At 44.5% G+C, this 16,971-nt stretch overlaps 1 protein-coding gene across 1 annotated transcript; it reads left to right on the top strand.

Moving 5' to 3' along the window:
- The first annotated feature begins 768 nt into the window (after positions 1-768).
- On the top strand, positions 769-15,028 carry LOC130109121 (aldo-keto reductase family 1 member D1-like). The gene is made up of 11 exons (XM_056275862.1): positions 769-781; positions 7,628-7,707; positions 7,808-7,912; positions 8,107-8,274; positions 9,172-9,288; positions 9,472-9,549; positions 9,752-9,874; positions 10,496-10,605; positions 10,778-10,943; positions 14,315-14,397; positions 14,487-15,028. The coding sequence occupies exons 2-11, from the start codon at positions 7,639-7,641 to the stop codon at positions 14,527-14,529; spliced, it is 1,062 nt and encodes a 353-aa protein (XP_056131837.1). The 5' UTR covers positions 769-781; positions 7,628-7,638; the 3' UTR covers positions 14,530-15,028.
- Positions 15,029-16,971: the final 1,943 nt, after the last annotated feature.

The raw sequence follows: 16,971 nt of genomic DNA on the forward strand, positions 1-16,971 counted from the left end.
TGTGATCCAAGAGTATAAATGTGTACATAGCACGTGTTCCTATGGTTAGGTGAAGGATTAGCTACCCCTTATCTTTCCTAGTCCTTTGCAGGATAGCCTTTCGGCCAAACCTTTTGTGATTTAGAATGAAGGGATTGCATCGGGTTACATGTGACACTATAGGAGTGGTATTTCATTTCAGTTTATTGTTTTTTTCCCTTTCCTGTAATGGAGGTTACTGATGTGAGCTCGGTTCACTATCTAGTGTAAAACAGTGGGGGTGGATGTAGCAGAGTGATGTTGTTAAACTAGATTGTGGACTGAGTTTTTAATTTGATATACATCATAAGAATGACTGGTCTCTTATTGTGAAAGGTTACAGAGCGGAAGTTCTAGCGCAAAGGACGATACCAACTGGTTTTGTTTATGTGGGTGACTTCCTGGTTTCATATTAACTTCTTACAACGCACTAGTACACATATAATGGTCAAAGTACATTTCGGAAGTCATTATAAAGTTGATAGAATCCGGTCATAACATTTCAAAGCTGTTATTTGGCATTATGAAGAAGCTATAATATAATGGACTCTTCCGTTGTGGAACAAGCTCTTCGTTCGCACCTGGTGCGTTGAAAGAGACGGCTGTAGGCACTGTATGCGGAAGGCGACCTGTATATTCACTGCGGTGTACTGGTTTCGTACAGGCTCCTGATGTCAATAAATACGATATCATCTACCTGGTTAGCGTCGTCAGTCACACCAACAAACTACACAACGCAGAGAACCACGCTACACCTCCACAGGTATGTGATCTGAACCAACTGCCTTTCCACTCTTCATCCTCTTCATAGCTGCCCTCACTTCATCCTTGTTAAGCCACTGCACTTCCTGATTCACTATCCCCACATCAGCCAACCTTCTCTCGCTCTCATTTTCTTCATTCATCAGCCACTCAAAGTACTCCTTCCACCTTCTCAACACACTCTCCTTGCTTGTTAGCACATTTTCATCTCCATCCTTCATTGCCCTAACCTGCTGCAAATCTCAGCTCACACCCTGTCTAGCCAGTTGGTACAATTCCTTTTCTACTTCCTTAGTGTCCAACCTCTCATACAACTTGCCATATGCCTTTTCCAGCTCTCTCTTCGCCTTATGCCACATCTTGTTGTACTCCTGTCTACTTTCTTCATCTCTCTGACTATCCCACTTCTTCGCTTACCTTTTTCTCTGCATACTTTTCTATAATTTCTCATTCTACCACCAAATCTTGTCTTCCTCCCTCTGTCCAGATGACATATCAAGTACCTTCCTAGCCGTCTCCCTCACTATTTTTGTAGTAGTTGCCCAGCCGTTCGGCAACTCTTCACTACCACCCAGTCTTAGCTCCTCCCTGAACTCCACACAACAGTCTTCTTCAATTTCCACCATTTGATCCCTGGCTCTGCCTTTAATCTCTTCTTCTTGATCTCCAAAGTCATCCTACAGACCACCATCCGATGGTTCCTTACTAGGTTCCCCCATCACCACCTTGCAGTCTCCAATCTCTTTCAGACTGCACCTCCTCTGCAAGATATAGTCCACCTGTGTGCACCTTCCTCCTCTCTTATACGTCAACGTGTTCCTCCCGCTTCTTGAAATATGTATTCACTACAACCATTTCCATGCTTCTTGCAAAATCCACCACCATCTGTCCTTCCATGTTCTTCTCCTTGACACCATACCTACCCATCACCTCCTCATGACCTCCGTTCCCTTCACCGACATACCCACTGATGTGTACTCCAAACACCACTCTCTGCTGCACATGACGACATTACATTACAGTCATTTTGCCGATGCTTTTATCCAAAGCGACTTACAATAAGTGCATTTAACATAGGAAATCAGGAGAACTACTAGTCATCAGAGATCACAAGTGCATCTTCTCTCTAAACAAGCATCTAAGAGCAAAACCAGTGCTAAAGTAAAAGTGCAAGAAATAGATTTTTTTTAAATGAGTGAATACAATAAGTGCTAAGAGCAAGTAACAGGGTAGTAGTTCTTGAAGAGGTGAGTTTTCAACCTGCGCCGAAAGATGGGCAGTGACTCCGCTGTCCTGACATCAGTGGGGAGTTCATTCCACCACTGTGGGACCAGGACAGAAAAGAGCCGTGACGGGTCGGTCGGCAGCAGGGGCCTCTGAGCGACGGGGCAACCAGGCGTCCCGAGGCAACAGAGCGAAGTGGTTGGGCAGGAGTGTAGGGCTTGACCATGGCCTGGAGATAGGAAGGAGCTGTTCCTTTCACTGCCCTGTAGGCTAGCACCAGAGTCTTAAACTGGATGCGAGCAGCTACTGGGAGCCAGTATAGGGACATGAGAAGGGGAGTTGTGTGGGAGAACTTAGGGCGGTTGAACACCAGATGAGCTGCAGCTTTCTGAACAAGCTCCAGAGGTCCGATGGCCGATGCTGGGGCGCCAGCAAGGAGAGAGTTGCCGTAGTCCAGCCGGGAGATGACCAGAGCCTGGATGAGCATCTGTGCTGTCTCATTGGTGAGGAATGGGCGAATCCTCCTAATGTTATAGAGGAGAAATCTGCAGGAGCGAGCAACCGATGCAACGTTTGCAGCAAACGACAGTTGGTCGTCCAGGATCACACCCAGATTCCTTGCAGTCCGAGTTGGCGTCACCATGGTGATGGCCAGGTCTCAGTGCGGGCAACCTTTCCCCAGGAGGAACATCAGCTCTGTCTTGTCCAGATTGAGCTTCAGGTGGTGTGTTGCCATCCACTCCGAGATGTCAGTTAAGCTCGCAGCAATGTGTGTCAGAGGGAGGAAAGGACAAGATCAGCTGGGTGTCATCGGCATAACAATGGTAAGAGAAGTCATGTGAGTGAATAACAGAACCCAGGGATGTCGTTTACAGGGAGAAAAGGAGAGGACCCAGAACCGAACCTTGTGGAACGCCTGTAGTCAGTCTGCAAGGCTCCAACACAGATCCCCTCCATGTCACCTGGTAGGAGCGACCCATCAGGTAGGATGCAAACATTGAGAGTGCAGAGCCTGTGACACCCAGCCCCTTGAGGATAGAGAGGAGGATCTGGTGGTTCACTGTGTCGAATGCAGCTGACAGGTCCAGGAGTATCAGGACAGAGGAGACAGAGTTTGCTCTTGCAGAGTGCAGCGATTCTGTCTCTGCAAGGAGGGCTGTCTCTTTTGAATGACCCACCTTGAACCCAGACTGGTTGGGGTCCAGGAGGTTGTTCTGGTGGCGGTACAAAGAAAGTTGGTTAAAGACAGCACGTTCGAAAGTTTTGGATAGAAAGGGTAGAAGGGAAACCGGTCTGTAGTTTTTGACATCAAAGGGGTTAAGTGATGGTTTCTTGAGAGGGGGAGTGACTCTAGCAGTCTTGAAGGCAGATGGAAAGCATCCTGCCTGGAGGGAGGTGTTGATGAGGTGGGTTAGAAAGGGAAGGAGTTCAGGTGCTATAGACTGAAGAAGAGGGGAGGGGACCGGGTCAAGGGAGCATGTTGTGGGGCGACTGGATGTGATGAGGTTGAGGACCTCGTCAGGGGAGAGGGGAGCGAGGTGGGATAGGGTGGGGCGTGGAGAGGTGAGGGAGGGTGCAGAGGGTGGGCTAGTGCAAGGAGCACTAACCGGGTGGTGAGAAAAGGAGGATCTGATGTCGTTTACCTTCTTGTCAAAGAAGTTAGCGAAGTCATCAGGGAGAAGGAAGGAAGTAGGAGGAGGAGGTGGGGGTTGAGAAAGTGTAGAGAAGGTTTCAAAGAGTTTCGTAGGATTAGAGGCAGAGGATAGGATTTTAGAGTGATAGAAGGCAGCCTTAGCAGCAAAAAGGGAGGAGGAGAAAGTGGAAAGAAGAGATTGGAATTTGAGAAGGTCCTCTGGGAGTTTGCCTTTTCTCCATTTGCACTCTGCCATTCTTAGGCTCCGTCTGTCAGTACGTACTGAGTCGGACAGCCAAGGGGCAGGTGGAGTTGGGCGTGCAGGCCTGGAGGTGAGGGGACAGAGATTGTCCAGAGAAGAGGAGAGGGTAGAGAGAAGAAGATCAGTAGCAGTGTCAGGGGGTAGGAGAGAGAACGATTCAGGTGTAGGGAGGATAGAGGTAACAGAGGAAGAAAGATCAGTGGCAGAGAGAGAGAGCGGAGGTTTCTATGGGTGGAAACCATGTGGGTAGGGGAAGGGGCTGAGGGGGGGTGAAGAGAGGGAGAGAGAGTAGGACATGAAATAGTGGTCAGAGAGCTGGAGGGGGGTAACAGAGAGATTGGAAATAGGACAGTGTTTTGTAAAGATAAGGTCCAGCTGGTTGCCGGCCTTGTGGGTAGGAGGAGAGGGTGAGAGGTGAAGGTTGAAGGAGGAGAGGAAAGAGAGAAGAGGATCTAGCTTGTTAGTGTGGATGTTGTAGTCACTGAGAAGGTTAAGTGCAGAGTCATCAACAGGGAAGTGCGAGACAAGTGTGTCAAGCTCCTTCAGAAACTCACCAAGGGGGCCTGGTGGGTGGTACACAACCACAATGGTGAGGTTGACTGGATAAGAGACAGTAACAGCATGAAATTCAAAAGAGGGCGGAGAAAATTGTGGAATGGAAACAAGAGAGTATTTCCATTTCGGGGAGATTAGCAGGCCAGTACCACCACCTCGCCTCCCAGCTCTGGGAGTGAGAAAAAGAGTACACATCTGACAGAGCTGCAGGCGTGGTAGTGTTTTCTGGCATGATCCAGGTCTCAGTTAGAGCAAGAAAGTTGAGGGAGAGCAAGGATGCATAACCTGAGATAAACTCAGCTTTCGGCACTGCAGACTGGCAATTCCAGAGCCCTCCCATCACCACTTGCTCAATGTCAATGTGAGTAGAGAGAGTGGGATAGATGAGATTGGTAGGGTCACAGTGCTTAGGAGTGACCCAATGTCTATGCCAGCCCTGGGAAGAGGAAAGGACAGGAATGTGAAAGAAACACATAGTCTATACTAGGTACACAAAACACATATGACTGACCGGATCTAAAAAGACACACTCTCCACCACTTCATCCAACTCACTCCAGAATTCTTCTTTCTCTTCCCTCTCACACTCAACTTGTGGGGCATATGCGCTGACAACATTCATCATCACACCTTCAATTTCCAGCTTCATACTCATCACTCTGTATTACACTTCACCTCCAACACACTCTTGACATACTCTTCCTTCAGAATTGTCCTTGCCCCATTTCTCCTCCCATCCACACCATGGTAGAAGAGTTTGAACCCTCCGCCGATGCTCCTGGCCTTACTCCCCTTCCACCTGGTCTCTTGCACATACAGTATAGCTACCTTCCTTCTCTTCATCATATCAGCCAGCTCTCCCTTTACCAGTCATAGTGCCAACATTCAAAGTTCCAATTATCACTTCCACACTCCTACCCTTCCTCCCCTCTCGCTGCCTCTGCACATGCCGTCCCCCTCTCATTCTCCTTCATTCATCAGTAGCATAGTTTCCACCAACACCCTGCTGGCCTACAGTACCAGTGGCAGTCATTGGTAACCCAGGCCTCGACCCATCCAGTATAGAAATCTGATTTATGATCTGCATATTTGATTTGGCCAAGCTTTTACACCGGATGTCCTTTCTGACACAACCCTCCCCATTTATCCGGGCTTGGAACCAGCACTAAGCATGCACTGGCTTGTGCATCCTCAGTAGCTGGGCTCCCAACATACCTGTCATCTTCTTCTTCTTCTTTTTCTTCTTCTTTCAGCTTATTCCCTGTTTCTCAGGGGCCGCCACAGTGGATTTTACAGTTTCCATTGGTACCCTGTGATGGCACAGCACCAATGGCGGCCGTTGTTAACCCAGGACTTGACTGATCCGGTATGGAGCCTCGACCAATCCAGTATGGTCTTGTCAATCTGCATACTGATTTGGCAAAATTTTACGTTGGATGCCCTTCCTGACACAACCGCTAACCCTATGGACAGGTAAAGCACTGGATGCCATCCCACAATTCATGGACTTGCGCCCATGCCTGTCGCTGTCCCAACATACCTGTCTGATCTCCTTAAACTTTATAGTCCATCTCGAGCTCTCCGCTCTCAAAATACAGGGATCCTGTGTGTACCCCAAGTTAAAAAGAAACCAGCAGGTGGCGGGGCCTTTTCTTCTCCAGTTTCTGTGAATGGTGTGATGTGAGTCTACCCTGTGTGCATGTATAGTCTGTCCTCCTGCCAGGTCTACATGGTGATGGTGATCACGTGGCTCAGGTCCTAGGCTGTTCCGGTGGCATCTGGACACTGCTTGATTTTGATTTGATTTGATATACTTTAATGATCCCCATAGGGAAATTACGTTCTGCATTTAACCATCCTAGCTGTGTAGCTAGGAGCAGTGGGCAGCCACTGTGCAGCACCTGGGGACCAACTCCAGTTCGCCTTGACATGCCTTAGTCAGGGGCACAGACAGGAGTATTAACCCTAACATGCATGTCTTTTTGATGGTGGGGGAAACTGGAGCACCCGCAGAAAACCCACCGCAGACACAGGGAGAACATGCAAACTCCACACAGAGGATTACCTGGGATGACCCCAAGGTTGGACAATGCCGGGGTTCAAACCCAGGACCTTCTTGCTGTGAGGTGACAGTGCTAACCACTGAGGCACCGTGCTGCCATGCCGCTTGGCATCCTCCTCATCACAGTCTTTATGTATCTTATAATTCCATTGTAATTCTGTTATCCTCTTTCAATGTTGTATTCTGTAAATTGTGTTTTATTCTGTACACACATCCATTGCACGTCTGTCTGTCTTGGGAGAGAGATCCCTCCTCTGTTGCTCTCCCTTAGGTTTCTTCCTATTTTTTTCCTCCCTCTTAAAGGTTTTTTTTTTAGAGAGTTATTCCTTAGCTGCTACAAGGGTCTAAAGACAGGATGTTGTATTGCTGTAAAGCCCCCTGATGTCATGGTTGTGTTTTTCTGTTACTGCTCCTGCTTTGCTCACCTGTTCCCCATTACCTGATTGGCTTGCCATGCCTGGTCCTGCCCTGCCTTGCTCACCTGTTCCCTATTTCCCTGGTTGGCTCTCCATGTATATATTCCCCCCTGGTTGTAAGTGAAACTTTACCCTTGTTAGTTTACGTTGGCCTGGTGCTTCATTCCTTCCCTGTGTTTTTGTACCTATCGTTCAGTAAGTACCTTTGTTTCATTGCAGGCGTGTCCAGCTCCAGGCCTCGAGGGCCGCAGTGTCTGCAGGTATTTGTTGCAACCATGCACTACACCACCTGATTTAACTAATTCCTTTCCCTCCTTGGTCCAAGAGGCGAGCTAATTAGATAAATCAGGTGGTGTAGTGCATGGTTGGAACAAATACCCACGGACACGGCAGCCCTCGAGGCCTGGAGTTGGGCAACCCCTGCATTAAGGCCTTGCTTTATCCCAGCCTGTCTCCGCTATCTGCATTTGGGTCATGTTCCTGACACCTGAGGCAAATTTATAATTTGTGATAGTGGGCTATACAAATAAAACTGACTTGACTTGATCATGGAGATGGTATTTAGGACTATGTTATTAAACTGTTTACCTATGAGGACTATGAATAAATGGTTGCATTATAAGAAGTATGTTTACCTTATGTTTATAAGTCACCTTATCCATTTGAATCGGAGTTAATGTGCAAGCTGCCCTGTAGTCACATTCTAGATGACTTTATTGGCCAATGGACTTTATATGGAGGTGGGACTTGGGAAGAGTCTGGGCTGTTTGCAGCAGGTAAACAATACAGGGTCATATAATAAACTTTCTTGCAGTTGTGTGAAAGAACAGGCTTTTAATTGAAAGTCAAGTTATCACTTTCTGGGTTGCCTTGCAGAAAGTCAGTGAGATGGAGCTAACAGCTGAGAGTCACGCCATTCCTTTAAATGATGGCAATAAAATACCTTTAATAGGATTGGGAACTTATGGGGATCCCCGTACGGTAAGACACAGCAGCCTATGTTCGTAGTGTGCTTAATTTTGAAAGGTTATTCATAAATGTGGTACAACTTAGATATTTTATAAAAGAAGGCTACACTTGTTTCAAAAACTGAATATTACCCTTCATAATAATGATACTTTTACTTTCATGCTGATATAATAAAGTCACAATGTGTGTCTGCATGTGTTTGTTAGACCCCAAAAGGAACTGCATATGAATCCGTGAAAGTGGCTCTTGAAGCTGGATATCGACACATTGATGGGGCTTTGATTTATCTTAATGAGCATGAAGTGGGACAGGCCATACGGGAGAAAATTGCAGATGGGACAGTGAAAAGAGAGGATATTTTCTACTGTGGAAAGGTAAAAAGCGAGTTTATGCCTGTTAATGTGTAACAAAGATGTGTGACTTTTATACAGAGAGTAATGGTCAAAGGGAGGTTTTTGTTGTGGTCCAGACGCAAGGCGCGTCTCCGCTTGAGTCTACCGGTAGGGTTCAATCAGCGCGCTCGTTGAGAGCGCAGCTACGCACCAGAGGCTCATCGGCGATCAGCGCACCCGAAGCCAATCTGCAGCCAGCTATAAGAGAGGACGCTGACGTGCAATCGTTGCCAGATTGGGCCATCTAGTACGGTAGTTACCCAGTCGATCGCTAGACTCTTTGGCTGTGTTTTTCTTCTGCGATTCCTGTGTTGTGATTCCTGGGCCTAATTCTGTGTCTCTTTCCCCCGTCCTCCCAGAACCGCCGGTGCTTCTCGGGCTCCGTCTTCCTCGCGTCCCTTGTGTTCCTCGGACTCCTCCCTTGTGCTCCCACACTGCCTCCCGCAGAACCCCTACTCCTGGACTTGCGCTTCACCAACACGCACAAACACCCTCCAGTCATTTACATTCTTGCACACACGCACCACACTCGCCCTGCACACAGACACATAGTCTTTTACACACCCCACATCCAGGAGTCTAGTCGCACCATACACATCCCGCATTTCCCTTCCCTGAATAGAAATAAACGTGCCTACGGGCTTGACCCTGCCGGGCCCCTGCACTGGTTCCTTTCCGACCCTCAACAGTTTTGCGCCACAGTATGAAAATCACATCAGCCTGTTGCTCTGGTGTCAATTAGCCTGCACTGAATTATGTAAAAAATATCCAATTATATAATGAATATAAAATATAAATATAATATATATATAATATGATCTATGATACTAATATATATATATAATGAATATAAAAAAATATACTTACCATTGATTGCAGCTGTGGAATACTTTCCATCCACCGGACTTGGTGCGTCCTGCTTTAGAAAGAACTCTGAAGGCGTTGCAGCTCGATTATGTTGACTTATACATCGTTGAACTACCAATGGCCTTCAAGGTAAATCAATGTGTAAACCATCAAAATGAAAGAGACGTCAGTCTAATATGTGAAAAGAAAATTCAAAAATATGAATTAAACCTGATTATAAATCACAGTGGTATACACAAAGCATTATTTAATCCTTTCAGTTTATTTACTCATTTATGTATCTTTGTGTCTGTCTATCACCATTTTCTGAAGCCTGGTGAAACATTTTACCCCACGCATGAGGATGGGAGGTACATTTACTATGAGACAGATCTCTGTGCTACATGGAAGGTGAGACACATTGCTACTCCCCATTCCAGAGAGTGAGTCATCTTGTAGCAACGGTTGCAAAGTGTCCTGTACTTTGTTTTTATTGGTCAAAGATTGGAGAAAGAAAATCACACATTAATGAAGGGAAAATTAAAGTCTGAATCCTGACTTTGGACTCATGCAAATGTCTGGGTATTTTCTCTTTCCCTATGTGGACGAAAAGGCTTTGGAAGCTTGTAAAGATGCTGGGCTGATCAAATCTCTGGGAGTATCTAACTTCAACAAGCGACAGCTGGAGCTGATCCTAAACATGCCTGGACTGAAACATAAACCTGTTTCAAATCAGGTGACATTACATCACCATTACTATGTTCATGTTTTTGAATATGTGTACCCATGACTAGATCTAACAATGAAAAGCAATTTACAGATTGCAACTTAAGATGTAAGATAGTACATTGAAAGGGGCATCCGGGTGGTGTGGCGGTCTATTCCATTGCCTACCAACATGGGGATCGCCGGTTCGAATCCCCGTGTTACCTCCGGCTTGATCGGCGTCCCTACAGACACAATTGGCTGTGTCTGCGGGTGGGAAGCCGGATGTGTGGATATGTGTCCCGGTCACTGCACTGGCACCTCCTCTGGTCGGTCAGGGCACCTGCTCGGGGGGGGGGGGGGATAATGTGATCCTCCCACGCGCTACATTCCCCTGGCAAAACTCCTCACTGTCAGGTGAAAAGAAGCAGCTGGCAACTCCACATGTATCGGAGGAGGCATGTGGTAGTCTGCAGCCCTCCCCAGCTCGGCAGTGGGGGTGGAGCAGCGACCCGGCTGGCTCGGAAGAGTGGGGTAATTGACCAGATACAACTGGGGAGAAGAAGAAAAAAAGACAGTACATTGAAAGAAAATGACAACATCACACTTAATTTCAATAAACTTTGGTTGTTTTTCTCTCTTATGAGAACAGGTTGAATGCCATCCCTATTTCACCCAGCCAAAGCTGCTCGACTTCTGCCGACAGAAAGACATTGCCATTGTGGGATACAGTCCCTTGGGGACATCCAGAGACGCATCCTGGTAAGTGAAAAATAAGCATTTTATTTCCATTCAGGCTATGCACTGTTGGGGAACCTGAGGGCCACCTTCTCAAATATTAAAATACAGCATCAAAACAAGATATGTAAGATTCAGTTGGGTCACTAATGCAACTAAATTTTATGTCTGATAGATCTATCTATCTATTTAATAGGGTAAACCTAACATGTCCGCCATTAATGGAAGATGAGCTGCTTGTATCCATTGGCCAAAAGTACAATAAGACAGCGGCACAGGTAGCCCTGCGATTCAATGTCCAGCGAGGAGTGGTGGTCATTCCCAAGAGTTTCAACCCCAGTCGTATTAAGGAAAACTTCAAGGTTTGTTTGGTTGATATATATATATATATATATATATATATATATATATATATATAGAGAGAGAGAGAGAGAGAGAGAGAGAGAGAGAGAGAGAGAGAGAGAGAGAGAGAGAGAGAGTGAGTGAGTTCTGACAGGACCAAGCTACAAGCTTGGCTGTTCTTCTTTTCTTCTTTGAGAACAGATAAATTAAAAATGGATTGTAAATGTTATCAAACAGCTATGGCATTATGTACACACAGCCTTCACAAAGTATTCAACCCCATGAAGTTTCACATTTTGTTCCTGTTACACCCTCACATTTTAATACATTGATATTATTTTCCCCCTTCATTGAGAATAAATTCAATATGTTTATGAAGCAAAAAACTTTCCCCCCCCCCCCAAAAACTTGTATTTCTTGTGGTCAAAAGCATTCAACACCCCAGAGTCACTGCTTTATACAGCAGACATTTGGCAGCAATTATATCTGTGAGTCTTTTCAGCTGTGTTTGTTTGAGCTTTGTGATTAGATTTTCAAATGTTTGTTTAGTAAAGTCTCCTGGGGGCATCCTGGTGGCTCAGTCAGTCAAGTGCACGCAACATCTTTTTCTACACTCTCTTCCTCTTTTCTGTCTCCACTGTCCTGCCCAATAAAGGCTAAAATGCCATAAAACTTTGTAAAAAAAACTATTTATTTATTTATGGTTTATTTGATAGGGACAGATACAGTGTACATACACAAACTGAAAACAGCTATCTGATACAAGTATCATATTGTTTATAGCAGATGCTAATTTGCAACACTGTCATGAAAATAGAGATTAAAACAGTGAGGTAAAAAGAAGGTAAATTTGGTACAGAAAGATACAATAAAGCACATATTTAGCAGTAACTAGATTAGAAAAACTAGAAAACTTGGCAAAACTAAAAACTAGATATGAGTATAGCTTTGTTGCTGAATTAACCAGAATTTCGTAGTAGCTCTCTTAAAATTGGAGGAGTTTGCAGCAAATCTCAAGTGATCAGGTAGTGAGTTCCAGGACTTTTGTCCTTTCAAATAAAAAGCTGCCCAAGCAAAAGATGTTTTGCAGAATGGTAATGCGCATACTACATAAGGCTGAGTTCTTACCACAGCAGCCTGGGTTCAAATCTGGCCCCGGCCCTTTGCTGCATGTCATTCCCTCTCTCTCCCCTGCCTTTACTGTCTCTCTCTCGACTATTGCTGTCAAATAAAGGTGGAAAATGCCAAAAAAAAGAATGAAACTGTGTAGTTACCATTTGAAGCTGCTCTGGTGGATCTGCTGCAGCTCTGTAGTCTCTTGATATATTTGCAGAAAGGCTGAGGAACAAGTCCATCTAAAATAAGCTTTACATAATGAAAGACAAAGTTTGCTAAACTTAAAATCTTGTATTTACTTAAAATGTGGCAATGATGGTAACTTGTTTGCATTTTTGTCCAAGATTTTAAAGGCCCAACTGTAAAGACACTATAGATTTTATTACTGACTGGTTGGCCTGGGACCAGGTAGTTAAACCACAGGAGAACATCATTGAATTTAGAAACAGCAAGGCACAGTCAAATGTTAAGCAATTTCGTATCTTCCTAAAACAGCTAAGGTTAGCCTTAGTCATTTTACAAATCCTTTTGGCATGACTTTTAAAATTTAACTGAGAAGCTAAAATTATCCCTTCCCTAAGTACTCACCTCTGTTGCTTGTTCAATAAGCTCACCTTTAATTCTAACATTCAAGGATTCTGTTGCAGGCAGCTTTTCAATGGAAAAACAGATTGACTTTGTTTTCTTAGTGTTTGTTTAGTGTCAAACAGGAGGCATCAAGCCAAGCTAATACTTTTTCTAAGTTCAAGGTTAGCTTACCTGCAACAGCATCACAGGTTTTGCCAGATACATAGACAACTGTGTCATCAGCGTATATCTGAAGACCTATACCACAGCATATTTCTGGCAAACCGTTAATATACAAACTGAAAAGAATGGGACCCAAGACTGTTCCTTGGGGGATTCTGACACGCCTCGCTCTGTGCCCTAGCAGTGCCACTCCCTACCCTGTGTATTCCTGCCTGATTGCATGCCCTGCCCTGATTGGATTCATCTGTGCCTTGTTACCTCAAGTGTATTTAGTCTCTGTGCTCCCCTCTCTCTGTGGCAGTTCGTTTTGTGCCATGTCAACTCTTGCCAGCCTTTCTCTAGTGTTTGTATCTCTTGTGTATTTCTTTGCTCTGCCTTCGGACCTCGCTTTTGCCTAACCCCTTTTGAATCATCTGTTTAGACTATTGGATTTGATTACTTTGCTTTGAACCTGGGCCTCGCCTTCGCCTACTCCTTTGGTATTGGTTGCTTGGACTGCCTTTTCTGTGTACCGAACCCTGTCTTTCAGTAGAGACTTTTGAACTCTTACCTCGTCTCTTGTGTTGTGCAATTGAGTCCTCTGCCTAGTGTGTGTCTCAGATTCCTGTTTCAATTTTGTAAAAAACAGACTTGATGTTTTATTAATAACACTGTTAATGACCCTTTAAATATGAGTCAAACCATGATGGTGACCATTTTGACAAATTAAACATTGATAATTTTGAAATTAGGATGTTGCGATTTAATTGTTTAATCTTTTGTACTATGTTTTGCTTCTTTTTTTTGTCTTGCACTTAAATTAAAAAAATTTTAGGCTGTGAGTACACTTGGTTCCTCTTAAGTGATTTAATCAGTTTACATTCCTCCATGCAACCCCCCAACTCTGTCAAATTAAAGAGTGTCAGTAGAAGGCAATTTTCAAGCAATGCCAATGATGTTCAATGGGAATTACATCTGAGCTCTGGCTGGAACAGATCAGAATATTAACTTCTTTTTTAAAAAAATCCAGAGTATGAACTTTTGGTAACACTTTCTATGAAGCTTGCATCTATAACAACCTATAAGTGTAGCTATAAGTCATGTAAGATTCATTATAACCATGTACTATACGCCCTCACAACACCCCATAACCCCCTTTATGACACATTGTCAATTTAAAACGGATTTATGCATTATAAATATGTCATCATTAGCCTGTTTATCTGTCAAATGTAAGTGCATCATTGCCAACTTGTTTTGCCGAAGTTTTGTAGAAATGCATAATGAGACTTCAGTGCTATTTCACAGTCTTCAGCCATAGCCATTACTCATTGTAATACACATTATAGGAAAGTATGGCGTTATAGATGCAATAGATGCTTATAGGGCGTTATAGATGCAAGTTTCATAGAAAGTGTTACCGAACTTTCTTTTTTTAAGCCGTTCCTTGGGAAATGATCCATAGGGGTGAATACTTTCTGAAGCCATTGTATTTCTAGATAATTTTGTGCTTGCTGTGCCTCATGCATGTTGTCAACTTGTGCAGATTTTTGACTTCTCCCTTCCCGAGGATGAGATGAAAGCAATTGAGGGGTTAAACAAAGACATTCGTTTTGTGGAGCTTCTCATGTGAGTACACTCATGGAAACCTGCTCTACTCATTTAATGGCATAACAATAGATGCTATTCCTCTAATGAGCAATATGTTGGCTCAACAGGTGGAGCGATCATCCAGAGTACCCTTTCCATGATGATTACTAGATTGCCAAGATGTCAAGGCATTAAAGCTTATGAAATGAATGTATATGGGCTAATTTTTGTCCAGAAGCCTTCCCTCATTCTCATTAACATCAACCTGTTTATGCAAAAGGGTTCAATATCAACTGCCGAGAAAAAAAATGGTGCCCTCAATCTAAAATCAGTTTCTCCGGTGACCTCAACCGACATGTCCTGCCCTTTGAAAAAGAAGTTGGTTAATAGGGCCAAAATATGTATTCTAAGCCAAGAGGGCAAACTTCCAAAACAAGTATTTAAGAAGGAAACAGAAGTGAGAAAATGTCATTCTACCAGTTTAGATCTTCTGTAAAGCCTCAGTTCAGGTGCAGACTTGCGTATTTGCAGATCTTTTCAGGGACTTCAAATGTTGATACAGATTAAATGTAAATTCAACTGAGCAACCTCTCAGGTAATGTCCTCTTTAAATATACCTTCATAAACATTCTTCTGAGTGAGAGAGGAGAGGGAGAACAGACCCCAGGACCCCCCCCCCCCACACACACACACACACAATGCTGGAGCTGCTCCTTCAGACAGAGCGCAAAGAAAGCATGGAGAACTTCTGCACTAATCTACACTGGTAACAGTGAGCTATCATTACGTTCACATAAGTTATACCCTTTTCCTACTGGCCAAAAAACCCGCTAACATCTGCCTTTTTACATTGACCAAAGGCGGACATTAGTGGGTTTTTTTTTTTGGCCAGTGGGAAAAGGGTATTAGACGTCTGTTAATTTGCCACTTATGACCTTCCCTTGTGCTGTCCCATCCAGATCTATTTATGTGTAACAAGTTTCGACTGTAGGCGGCCTGTACAGGGTGTCCCCCCGCCTGCTGCCCAATGATTGCTGGGATAGGCTCCAGCATTCCTGAAACCCTGAGAGCAGGATAAGCGGCTTGGATGGATGGATGTACTAAGTTTGCTGACTCTCTCCTTTCTTCTGTATTGACATATCCTCTTACTCCACACATCGTATGTAAAGGAGTCTCTTTTCTGTTGTTCTTCAGGTCAGCCTATCTTGAGAGACATTTAATAAAATTTCTCTCCTGATGGAAATAACACCAGAAATTGACTCAAGCTGAGTTTCGACACTACATTTCAGGGTTGTTTTCTTTCTGTTGTTTTCAAGTGGCAATTTACAGTCTCATGGTTCAAAATGGTAGAATTAGGTCTTAAGACAAAGACATCTACATTTTCTTACTTTTGATACTGTTAATTGTAAGACCCTAAATTTAAAATAGTTGACTTTGATACTATATAGATTGTAACTTCTCTTATACAAAAATCATTACATCTCTCACCCACCATACTGCCGGTGCAATCATAAAGATAGTTAGTGTATGCTGTAAATGTATATACAACTCGATTTTTATGTAAGCAGTTTGCTATATAATTACAATTCTGAAGTTTGACTTCGCATAATTTGAAATAATTGTTTATTTGTTGAGAAAAATTGTGTCCTTAGCACAGTTTTACTTGTTTGACTTAAATGTAATCCTTTCTTGAAACCACACACACACGCGCGAGAGCTGGGTTTGATGATACTAAGTAAATTTCTTCTTCTGAAAGACTGCTTTTAAAAATAAATACAATTTTGCTTCGACTCTTGTAGTTGGTTTTTAAATGCATTTGTTTTGTTTTTTTAGGAATTTTCTCATTTAGAGGCGGCACGGTAGGCAGTGGTTAGCGCAGTCGGCTCACAGCAAGAAGGTCCTGGGTTTGAGCGCCGGGGTTGTCCAACCTTGGGGGTTGTCCTAGGTCGTCCTCTTTGTGGAGTTTGCCTGTTCTCCCCGTGTCTGCGTAGGTTTCCTCCGGGGGCTCCGGTTTCCTCCTACAGTCCAAAGACATGTAGGTCAGGTGAATTGGCCATACTAAATTGTCCCTAGGTGTGAATGTGTCAGCTCTATGATGGACTGGTGGCCTGTCCAGGGTGTCTCCCCGCCTGCCACCCAATGACTGCTGGGATAGGCTCCAGCATCCCGTGACCCCAGTTGGGATAAGCGACTTGGATAATGGATGGATGGATGGATTATGCCTTATTTGTAGGTTCATGATCACAAATACTCCACTCTTCCGAGCCATCCCGATCGCTGCTCCGACCCCTCTGCTGATCCGGGGAGTGCTGCAGACTACCACATGCCTCCTCTGATACATGTGGAGTCGCCAGCCGCTTCTTTTCACCTGACAGTGAGGAGTTTCACCAGGGGGACGTAACACGTGGGAGGATCACGTTACTCTCTCCAGTCCCCCCCCACCCACCCACCCACCCACCGACTGACCAAAGGAGGCACTAGTGCAGCGACCAGGACACATACCCACATCTGGCCTCCCACTTGCAGACACAGCCAATTGTGTCTGTAGGGACGCCCGACCAAGCCGGAGGTAACACGGAAATGCATTTGTGTTTGGCTGTAATATGATAGATA

Source organism: Lampris incognitus, chromosome 3, assembly GCF_029633865.1.
Source record: "Lampris incognitus isolate fLamInc1 chromosome 3, fLamInc1.hap2, whole genome shotgun sequence".
In the NCBI taxonomy this organism is placed as follows: domain Eukaryota; kingdom Metazoa; phylum Chordata; class Actinopteri; order Lampriformes; family Lampridae; genus Lampris; species Lampris incognitus.

Bases quoted from the DNA above. Each gene is read 5' to 3' on its own strand.
- LOC130109121 (XM_056275862.1), top strand. From the start codon at position 7,639: ATGACTTTATTGGCCAATGGACTTTATATGGAGGTGGGACTTGGGAAG. The intron at 7,708-7,807 runs GTAAACAATACA...GTTGCCTTGCAG, and splicing joins GTCTGGGCTGTTTGCAGCAG to AAAGTCAGTGAGATGGAGCT. The intron at 10,606-10,777 runs GTAAGTGAAAAA...TCTATTTAATAG, and splicing joins ACATCCAGAGACGCATCCTG to GGTAAACCTAACATGTCCGC.